The sequence below is a fragment of the Myotis lucifugus genome, unplaced genomic scaffold, assembly GCF_000147115.1.
Source record: "Myotis lucifugus unplaced genomic scaffold, Myoluc2.0 scaffold_319, whole genome shotgun sequence".
NCBI lineage: Eukaryota > Metazoa > Chordata > Mammalia > Chiroptera > Vespertilionidae > Myotis > Myotis lucifugus.
The window spans coordinates 680,327-691,297 of record NW_005871367.1 but is presented as its reverse complement, the minus strand read 5'-3'; the positions used below and the strand labels follow the sequence as shown (position 1 = coordinate 691,297).

At 41.9% G+C, this 10,971-nt stretch overlaps 1 protein-coding gene across 1 annotated transcript in view; it reads right to left on the bottom strand.

Moving 5' to 3' along the window:
- Positions 1–5,691: 5,691 nt before the first annotated feature.
- The window catches only part of ABHD5 (abhydrolase domain containing 5), a 48,285-nt gene continuing 43,005 nt past the window's right edge, over positions 5,692–10,971 (bottom strand). The window contains exons 6-8 of the mRNA XM_014466025.2: positions 10,076–10,187; positions 7,237–7,423; positions 5,692–6,037 (exon numbers count right to left, since the gene is read on the bottom strand). Of these exons, the coding sequence (XP_014321511.2) occupies positions 5,948–6,037; positions 7,237–7,423; positions 10,076–10,187 (389 nt within the window). The 3' untranslated portion in view covers positions 5,692–5,947. The remainder of the gene's footprint in view (positions 6,038–7,236; positions 7,424–10,075; positions 10,188–10,971) is intronic.

The window sequence follows — 10,971 nt, the reverse complement described above, 5'->3', positions numbered from 1 at the left end:
GCAGGTTAAAAACTGCTATTTGGAAGTGCCCTGAGAATGGCAGCTGCTTGAATGCCCAGGGAGAGTTGCTGCGACTTCCTCCATCCAGGGCTTTATGTGCAAGGCTTGGTGGTGTCCATTTGGGGTGCTCAGGCCTCATTCCTCTTCCTTGGCGCTCAGCTATGTCTTTGATAGTGGAGGTTGCTCAATAGGCGTGTGTGTATGTGTGTGTGTGTGTCACCTGCTTACTAGTACTTAATGGCTGGCTGCTGTCCCTACAGGACAAAGATTAATGGATGATGAGGAAAATGTCAGAGAGCCAATTCAGGTCACAGGACTGTGCTTCTCAGAATTCTAGATCCCACTTCCTCAGTCTCAGTGTAGTAAATAACCCCCTTAATAGTATCAGCTGATTGTTCTAAATTCCTTCCTTATTAGCATTGTAGAGTGGAGATAGGGGGAAATGTATCAGGAACATCACGTTTCAGGGATTTTTATGGGTCAGTTTTAGGGACTCAGGAATAATTTCCACCAGCAACACACAAATTTAAAAGCCTTCCTCCCTCAAGGTTTTTGCTGATTTCCAGATTAATAAAACACCACTAATCATATCCTATCGCTGGTGCCATGGGTTCTGAGTAATGTAGAATATTGCAGTGCTTTACTATCTGAAGTTGTTGGAACCTTCCTGATTTATTGAGACTTAGGCATTTTCTCAAGAATTTAAGCATTCAGCTTAGTCAAAATTGACAGCAAGAGGGCTATTAGATTACAATGAACCAGCATGGCTCCAATTGTATGAGAAATACAATTCCAGGGAGGGCAGAGGCCTCAGGAATCAGGGACCAACAAAATGAATGTTGCAAGCTTCTGGGGCCACTGGTGGGCAGGGCAAAGGCCTGTGAGGCCAGCAAAAGCTAAAGATAGGAGGGCTTAAAGAGAACCAGCTTTGCAGACAAACAGAAAGGCTTTCCAAATACGGTATTGACTACATACTATGTATGGTTTTCATCTCAGCTACGTTGGGGGCCGCATTCTCTAAAAGCAATGCAAATACCACACCGCATGTCCTGCATTGGCTAATTCCCGTCTAAATTTCTGCAGGGGTGAAATATCCAGAGATTGCTACATGTGGCCACAGCTGGCTGGTGGTAAGTCAAGTGAAAGTACAGAAATAAGACGCAAGCATGTCTTTGAGCAAGACAAGCCTCTACCTAGCCAAGTCTCAAGTTTGTACACAAGGAACACTGGGAAACACTGATCTTGAAGTCTGGCCCAGGGGTTCCATTTCCAGAAAAGCTGAGGGCCAACCCACCCACTGGTAACAATCATAAAAGGGACACTATCAAGAAACAACAACCTGAAAGCGCGCTAGAGAACGAACAAAAGCAGCTGACTCAGGAAGGCACTTGACACGGGACAGAACAGCATCTTCAGAGCTCTTAGCTTGAGAGAAGGCCACCAGGTAGGAAGGGGAAGACCAGCAGTCTTTCTGGGCAAGCACAGCTATTGCAAAAATGAGAGGGAGTCTGGAAAGGAGAGAGCCAGGGAGGGGAGCCTCCAAGTCTGGATAGAATTTCTGCCCACATTTCTGACTGTCCGTATGGGGCAGACGCTAACTGAGGATTAAATAACCAAAACGAGATTTCTGCTGCCACCAAGAAACAGCTTGAGTCCAACCAAAGTAAATGTCTGATAAACCAAGCAAATAATTGATGTCCTATGTCAGACACATTGGGCAGGGAATGTAGAGTCCTAGGCCCTGCCGGCCCACAGATGGGCAGCATCAGATGTATTGGTGAGTGCCTCGACTCTGCGGTTGTGACAGGCGGCCTCAATGACTCAGGCAACTAGGGTCCGAGGCCTGCTGCTCTGAGAGTTGGCACAGTCCCCATCTCACGCTCCCATTTTGCTGAAACAGGCTGCGCTTCAGTGCACAGCGTCTGTCTGGCTGCCTGCGTCTGTGGTGCTGGCCACGTGAGGCTGCAAGGTCATCCAGAGGCACAGAGAAGATTCACTCAAGATTATCACTGAAAATTGTCTGCTACTGGAGGAGGCCGTAGGGAGACCAGACAGCCATCTCCTGCAGGTTGGCACAAGGCCTCCCTCTGCCATTTTCCTCTGGCCATGGTACCCCACCCATCCCTTGGAAAGCAGCATTTTCAAGTCTTGAATAGGTAGATGTTAAAAGGTCTGCTAGGGTTTCACGAATCAGCAGACATATAGCAAGCTGGTTGGCACAGGAAGGTGAAATACCAGTCACGTGAGTCTGGTATCTTGGTCTCAACAGTGAATTGTTACTATTGTTGTCACTTCCAATTATAAAAGCATTCATAGGTAAGAAGTAGGAAACAGCTCTTAAAGAACAGGACAAAGCAGTAGTGTTTGTAATGCACTCCTGCCCCACCCAGGTCATTGTGACTAAGTCTCCACTGTTAGCAAGAAGGAAATGGGCCCCGTCATTTAGCTTTTCTTACCTGTCTCCACGGCTAATGTGCAGTCATACAATGAGGCGAGTCTGAATTAGAAGTCTCAGCCTTCACATCTGGCAGCCAAGGGACCCCTCTGTCAAAATGAATGCGATGTTTAATAAGGGATCAGTAGGCTTGGGTATTCTGATTGTTCCCTTTTCAGTAATGCTGATATTGATCACAGATGTTGTCAACTTGAGCCATGCAATAAAACATTTTCCATCAACTTTCCACCTAATACCTTCAGCAGCCTAGATCCATTATTTCACTAGAAGTAACACAATGGTGTTTTCTTAACCCTATCATTTCTGAAACTTAGCTGATTTCCGAGTGAAGAACTTTCCCTAATCAGGTTGACCTGACACATAAAGAAGTTAGAGTAAATGTCTCAATCTTCCAGTTAGAATTTTTTCAAAATAATGGATTGGTGGGTGCCCTAGTAACCTCCAAAGGTGACTTTTTTTTTCCAACTATCATTATGACCTCAGATTGTTATGTATTTCATGCTTCAGCCCACTGTTCTTTTTGTCCGAACTATTCCATCTTCGGTAGATAGGAGTCCCTTCCAGTTGGCTCCTGGGTCCTCTTGACATGACCTTACTGATTGCTTCCCTGCTTTCTGCCACAAGATGGTCCAGCCTCATGTTGTCATTTCCCTGCCCCGTCTAGTGGGAGAGGCTGGGTGCTAGGGGGGCCTTACTTCCGGGTTGTGCTTGCTTCTAGGCCTTTTCAATGGACAAAGCTATGCCATATGTGTCTTTCACAAAGAGAAAAATAGATCACAGTATTTTACTGGTATTTCCAATTGAAATATATGACAATGGGATTTTTATTTAACTTTAATGTTGTATTTTCTCTTGTGCTAAAAATCTTGGCTCTGAATTCCATGGACATAATATTTGCTTTATCATATATAAACACAGTTTTAAATGACACCACCAATATCATTGCTAAAAACAATTGCCTCTCCTGGCAATTGTTTGTTTTTTCTAATACCTTTATACAGGGAGAAAAATTCTTGTTTTATTGGAGCTAATGTGCCCTTCAAATATAAACATAAATATATAAAATACATATGTGAAGACATTTCAAAAGTGTTTTCTAGGTAATATTCTGAAACCAATTCTAGACAAACTTTTTTTAAAAATTAGTTTTAGAAGAAAACAGAAATTATACGAAGGGATGTGTGAACACGGGGGCCACGTGTGGAGGGCACAGCACTGCGCCTTCCCTCAGAATGCCTAGCGTTCTGAACACTCACTGGATCCAAGGTCCTATAGTAATGGGTGGTAAATACACCAGGCCATACTGAAAACTCAAGAACATGTACAGCAGTTGTCTTGTTGTGACTATCACAGTAAAATTTATTCTGTAAAATAACATTGGAGTACATTATGCATAAATTAGCAAAGATCACATCCCGTGATTGATTTTAAAAAACATTTAGCAATCACTGTATGTTTAGAAATTTGAGGACTGTTGATGTTCTCTGCTAGCTCAATCTTCACAGAATTACATATCCTATAGCCCAAGGTAAAATTTAACTTTTAATAAGAATTATGACAACATTTTTCAAATAAAGCAAAATCAGTCAGTAGGAAAATAACTTCCACTTGACAACTGGGTACATCTTTTCCTGAACCACTTGGCCCATTCGTGGCTGAAACCCCATTTACTAAGTGAACCTAGAAACTGTCCCCTCTCACCTCCCCCCCTCCCCGGCCCCGGAGGGCTGCGACCAGACTTCCTGCACAGAAACCTGTCATCTGTCCAGCAAAGAATGAATAAGGGAGATGGAGAGTCTGTCAAACAAAAATACAAAAATCTCACTCAAATTATTTGTACCACATATGCTTGAATCTGGCCATCTAAACTACTAACGAAAAAGTAAAGGCTATGTTGGTTCTAATGGTAGAGAAATCGGACATGTCTTGGCTCTTACCTTTGGCACTAACCTACTTAATCTGACAAATGAGACAAATTCATTGGGAACCTATCTGTTTTGCTTCAGTGTAATCTGTATGTTGCCTATTCTTTTATAAGGAAAATAATGTTGAAAACAGAACATTCAGTCTTTTTGGCAGTTAATCAACAAGTGATACAATCTTACTTCTCCAACCAGAAATTTCCTCATTAACCATTTAAAAAATGCAACAGTCAAAAACATGAAACCATCATTTGCTCTAGGTTACTGTTTTTATTTCCATAACCACCTTTCTGCTAGACAAGAACATTAGCAAAACCTGAGTCAGAAACGCCGTGTCCGTGCCAATCCTGCTGTTTTCTTCTTCAAAGGGTCTTCTCAGCAGCCAGTTACCACATGGAGCTTTTTCACAGTCTCAGAGGTTCTCCTCATTTTAAAACAGCAAAAAAGTACTACATTCGATGGCAGTTGTTAAATAGTTCAATCAACCTTACAGAATTTTAGTATAAATTCAAGCATGTAAATTAACACAAAACTTTTAAAAAAACACAAAACACACACCAAACAAACCCAAGTGCTAGCTTATCTCTGGTGCCATGAGATGTAACAGCACTATCTATTTTTATATTTAGTGGTAAAAATATAATCCAGTTTTAGCACCAATCTACAAGATTAGATGTTAATGAAAATATACGATTTGGCTTACTGGAAGGTAACAGTCCTACTATCCCTCAGTGAGGAAATCTGTTTCCTTTGCTGCATCCTGGCTCACAGAAAAGACCAATATTAATGTGAGGAAGAAGGATAGACTTTGTTAAGGCTTTTCAGTACTTGGATCACCTAAGTATTACTGTTGAGTTTTGCTGGAAGTGGAGAATTGCATCACACATAGGAGATCCCCAGGAGTTACACTGTTGTAGTTATGTCAGGATGGATCACATTTAAAATGCTGACCATGGCTTTGCAGCCTTAGAGTACAGAGGAAAATCAGAAAAATTAATGCTAGTGATCAATTCCTATCTTTTTACCCAAAATGCTATCTCATCACTCCATTTCAAAAGTGAAGTATTTTAAGAAGGTGACGCATTTTTACATAAAAACATATTGAATTTTGATGCATTATATATCAGTTATTAGACATGGCAAATACAAGCAAAGAAAATAAAGTGCACCTTTACAGTATATAAAACATAGATACAGAAATCACTTTTTAAAATAGGCAATGTAGATTGAAATATAAAAAGTGCCTGACATAGCAAAGTTAGACAGAAATGAAAAAAATTTCAGTTGAAAAAATTACCATTTCTCAGTACAGCAGAGTGACAACCAACCTTTTATTAAAGTTATTAGATTCGGAGGCTCTTGTATATTTTGGCTTTGTGAGGGAGAAAGAAAGGCATTCTTCTAGAAGGCACTAACTGGTTTAAGTGTGCAAGCAGCTTCACAGAGAAAACAGGTGCAAAGTGCAGTCAAGAAGACTGCCTAGTTCTGTTGTGTTCCTTACTCTTCACCGTGGACTGACTGTGGCTGAGGAGCTGTATCAGTCAGCAGGCTTCCCCCACCACCCAGGTGCTCAGTCCACAGTGTCACAGATCTCCTTCACCTTGTGGTTGAAATCGTCAGGTTGATCTGCATACACATAATGCCCTGCCCCAAGGATGGCCTGGGAAAGGAAAAGCAGGTGGTCAGTGAGGAAACGGATTTACTAAAGCAATGACATAAGCAAAGACACTTATTAATGAAAGTGAGAACAGCTATATGTAAATAAGACATAGGGCTTGATCCCCCGTGTGGGGCGTGCAGGAGGCAGCTGATCAATGATTCTCTCTCATCATTGATGTTTCTATCTCTCTCTCCCTCTCCCTCTGTGAAATCAATTAAAAAAAAAAGAGTAATACTCTGGTTTCTCTTCACATCACATAATGACGTCAGATGAGTGTGACTGTCCCATAGTTGTAGGTGGAGAGGGGGTAGGGGAAATGGTACAAACCCTGAAGGGATGTAGGGACCCCCTGTCCCGTCCTCCCCCCCGCCCTGCCCTGGTCTCCCCAACTCCCAGGGACTGCTGGTCGCATCGTGTGTGTGTGCGCAGCCACCTGGCGGCTCCACCCGAGTGCAGTGGGAGGCCCCATGAACTCTGGTACACGCTTTGCACAGCATGTTGTCCCTCACTGTCTGTTTGATAGTCTATATTTATTTTATGAAAGCACTAAACTGTAATAAAGTGAACAACTTGCTTTTTATGAAAAAGAAAAATAGACAACACTGTTCTGTGGCAACTAGCTACTATATAGGATGGGGAAAAAGTAGGTTTACAGTTAGTTATTCATATGGAAAAGAATACAATTAATAGTAAATAACAATACAAGAATCAACTCTGTTTCATGTACTCACAACTGTAAACCTACTTTTGCCTCACTGTGGATATTTCTATCAAATAAAGAATCTGATAGAATAAAGAGAAAAAAATCTATTGAGCTTCATTAAAATTTTAACATGCAAAAAAATAAACAAACCATTCCAAATTGACCACTAAGGCAGGGCCAGCAGATAAACTGAACAAAGTGAGAATGTGCTGCTTTGTGAGGTGGGAATTGGCCAAGGTGCTACTGACCTACCCCGCTTCCAGTCTCTCCCACCTCAAAAACACTGCGGCTCTACGACGGCAAGGCCCTTAAGAAAGGCAAATCACGGCCTAGACATGAAGACTAGTGTGGGTCCAATCCTACCCCCATCACAAGTGATCCCAGATCTCAGACCAAGGCTGCAGTGCACAGCTCAGGTGGCCTGAAATCTCACTGAAGGCAAAGACTAGGACAGATCTCACCTACGACCAAAAACCCCAAAAACCAACCCACTTACTATTGTCTTCACGTATGAATGTGGTCGTAAGGACTGGATGCTGGTGCCAGAATTGCCGTCTATGCAGGACCGCGCACCGTAGATCACCGAGACTGGAATGTCAGGGTCCATTTTGCCGATTCGCTGGAGCATTGGCCTTTTTGCCCATCCATAAGGAATAGTCATATTTCTGAATGCTGTCTCACCACTTTAAGAAAAAGAAGAAAATCGCATGGATGACTTCTGAGGAGGAGCATGTATCAAAACAGACTCACATTAAGCTTCTTCCCACTTAAGAAAAACCTCAGCTTAAACAGAAATCAATTTAGTAGAAACTGTAAGGAACAACCCCACAGAAGATCTACACCTCTGTACACACCCTGCAGAAGATACGTGCTTTGTTAGATAAACATGGATGTCCAAACTCTAGTTAATTAAATAAAGCCAAATCAAAACTTGCAGCCCTAACTCCATGTCATTAAATGATTACATTTCCTATGGGGATAGTTAAAATGTATTTTTTCACTCTAACTTATTTCAAATGTAGAAGACAGCTTTTCCACAGGTTCATAGCACTAGCTTTTCACAGGCAATGGCAAAGCCTATACCAAGATAAGAAGAAATTAAAATTAAGCATTTTCTGTGTATTGTTTATATTTTTAACTTTCTGCATATTATGACATGTGACATCTTAAAACCTTTTTGGCTGAGAGAATGTGACTCCAGGAACTAGCCATTTCTTAGAGGTGACAAAGGACTCCACAGGGAACATGCCTTTGATATGCAAATGAACTACTGCAGAATCCTGCCTCTTCTGTTGACATTCTAGGAGGCAATGTGTCTCTGCCTTACTCATCTCAGGACCAGGTGCCGGGCAACCAGAGACTATCCCCATTCTTCGAGCCTACCGAAATTACTCCACGGGCCAGTCCCAAATGCTAACCTGCCTGCTGTGTGCCTTTCCAGAAGACCCCATAGAGGCTCTGACCTAGACTTTCCCTTTGCTCCTGTCTTCTGTCTCCTGTCCAAAACCTGGCCTTTCTGTGATCCCTTGGGACCTGTGAATATAATGAACTGTTCTCTTGAGTCTTTCCTGCTTCTTCTCTTGTAGCCATGGCTATCTGAGTGACCAATACAACACTTTGTGAACTCCCAGGATAGACCCGTTTTGCTGTCATTTTTGCTTCCCTTACAGTACTGGGCATAATTCTGAATTGCCTTTTATGAAGACTTTAAGTTCCACCGTAAGAAAGGCTACACAGGCACAAGTAATCATGAAATGTAAGTGAAGAATAAAACACTAAGACCGTGTAGGAAAACACATGATGTATCTGGGATAGACCACTCAAAACTGTAGGACCAAGTCAATAAAGTGTGGAGACCTAATCCACCAGATCTGATTGCCTGAGTCACAAAACAATCTCTTGAGGACCCCAAACCTCTGCAGCCTCCTTCTAACCTACTTTGTTAAAGACGGAGGCCACAGCCACACCTCAATAGCTTCCATGGCCTCAATCTTTAATGAAGTAGGTATACATATTCGCTGTCAAAAGTTAGGGAGGAGAAAAGTGAGGGAGACTGTCTCTGCATCTAGCCTCTCAGCCTTTCACTCAAGTCTCCATCTTAGATAAGATGAGGTACCACTTCTACGTTTTAAAGTGTGGGCCACGGCCTAACTGCATTAGAAGCATCTGTTAAAGATGCAGCCCAGAACTGCTAAGCCTGACTCTGGGAATCACATTTTGACAAGCTCCAATAATTCTGGTACACACAGAAGCATGAGAACCGGAGCACTCACCTTCCTACTCCCTTCTTGATCCTCAACCTACCAACTCTAGGGTCTTGTCTTTTGGGCTCCTCCTAGCTCCCCACCATCTTCGAGCGGTGTTTTCTCCACTGGTTCCTTGCACACACTATCCATATTTTTTTAAGTCTTTTTTTTTTTTAAATAAGAAACCCGTGTTTGGCCTTCTTGCTCCCTCTGGATACTATCTTATTCTCATTCTCATTCTCTCTCCCCCCCCCCCCCCCGCCCCCCTCCTTGTAATTACTATCAAAATACATGCAGGATCTCTCTTCTCCTACCCCCACCCTTTACTTACTCCATGCCCACTGCAAACATTAAGAGCTGCTTAGTAACGAGAGGTGCAATCATCAAATGAACTTGAAAAATGCTGCAGAGCATCTCCCCTGCACTTGGGAGATTTATTACTCTTAGCAGAGTAAAAGGTCCTAAGAAGATCCATGATAGAGAAAACCATTTAGGTTTGTTTAATCCAGCACTCCTTTTTTTGGGAGAACATTCCTATTCAGTATGGGAATGCTGTTTTATATGAAGTCTTCTTATCTCTCAACTCTGATGATCTCTTAAAGATACCTGAGACTAAGACTTCCTCAAGTGATCCATAAGCATTTTAGGGGAAGAAAATAGGTCTTGCTTTTTAGATTCCTATCAGAATCCAATACACAAAAAGTGCTCCAAGAATAGATGAGTAATTTAAGGATTAGTCATTTAACTACTGATAACATCTCCTAGACCAGTGGTCAGCAAACTGCGGCTTGGCAAACCGCGGCTCGCGAGCCACATGTGGCTCTTTGGCCCCTCGAGTGTGGCTCTTCCACAAAATACTGGCTCTTCCACAAAATACTGACTTCTGCGCATGGGCCTCGAAGTTTCAATCGCACTGTACGTGCGTGCCCGCACGTGGTATTTTGTGGAAGAGCCACACTCAGGGGGCCAAAGAGCCGTGTGTGGCTCGCGAGCCACGGTTTGCCGACCATGGTCCTAGACTATTCACATATTTTCAAAAGAGAAAAGTCTAAACTATGAACACAGTATATTTAGAATGATAAGCCTTACCTTGGAGTCTGGACATTACAGTGGTAGATGTATTCTGTCACAGTCTCATCTTCAAACATTGAAGAGTACTTCCGTTTAAAATCAGGCCTTAAACGCTGTACTAGACTTAAACCTATTTAACAGAAAATGAATGTTTTAAATTATCAGTGTTTTAAATTATAATTGACTTATAGATTAATACAGAAAGTTTCAGTGTTTGCTTATATGCTTACAACATATGTATTCAAATGTATATTTTAAGTGGAAAGAAACACATATCCTAGAAGCTGCTTTCCTCAAATTCCCTAAGGAGAGCTTAAAGTAAGAATTAAAGTGTCCCATAGTGACTTACAGATGTTTTTCAAAAACATATGATCATTTTCTAATACTTGTTTTTGTAGGAAAATGAATTCTATTAAACATGGCAGATGAATAGAGCAACTCATACATAAAATTAATTTATTTATATTTTTCCAAGATATATATATTTCTGTGAAAAAATAAATTCAGGGTTTCTGCTTGGGACACTAGCAATACTCCCTGCTAAGGCATCCACAGTGGTTCTATGGCCCTGAGGGGAGAGCAGGGACAAGGCCCCCAAAGGAAAGAAGATAAAGAGCAGGAGCCATCATATTTCTGGGCCCCAGGGACTAACCAGTTTCCCTTTCTGCTATCACTGCCTATTATTCTAACAAGGTCTTAGTTCTTTAGTGACATTCCTTCCTATTTCTGAAGGAACTATGCAGCTCCATCAAGAATGTGTATGGTATAGTTAATAGTCTACATTACTCTCCATCATCACCACCACCTTCACGTGCAAGCATAAATAGGAGGCATCCATCCTCCACCGTTGTCTCCTAATTTCTTTTCATACTTTATTTTTCCCATAACTGCTACTTGTGTGACTCTGATCAAGT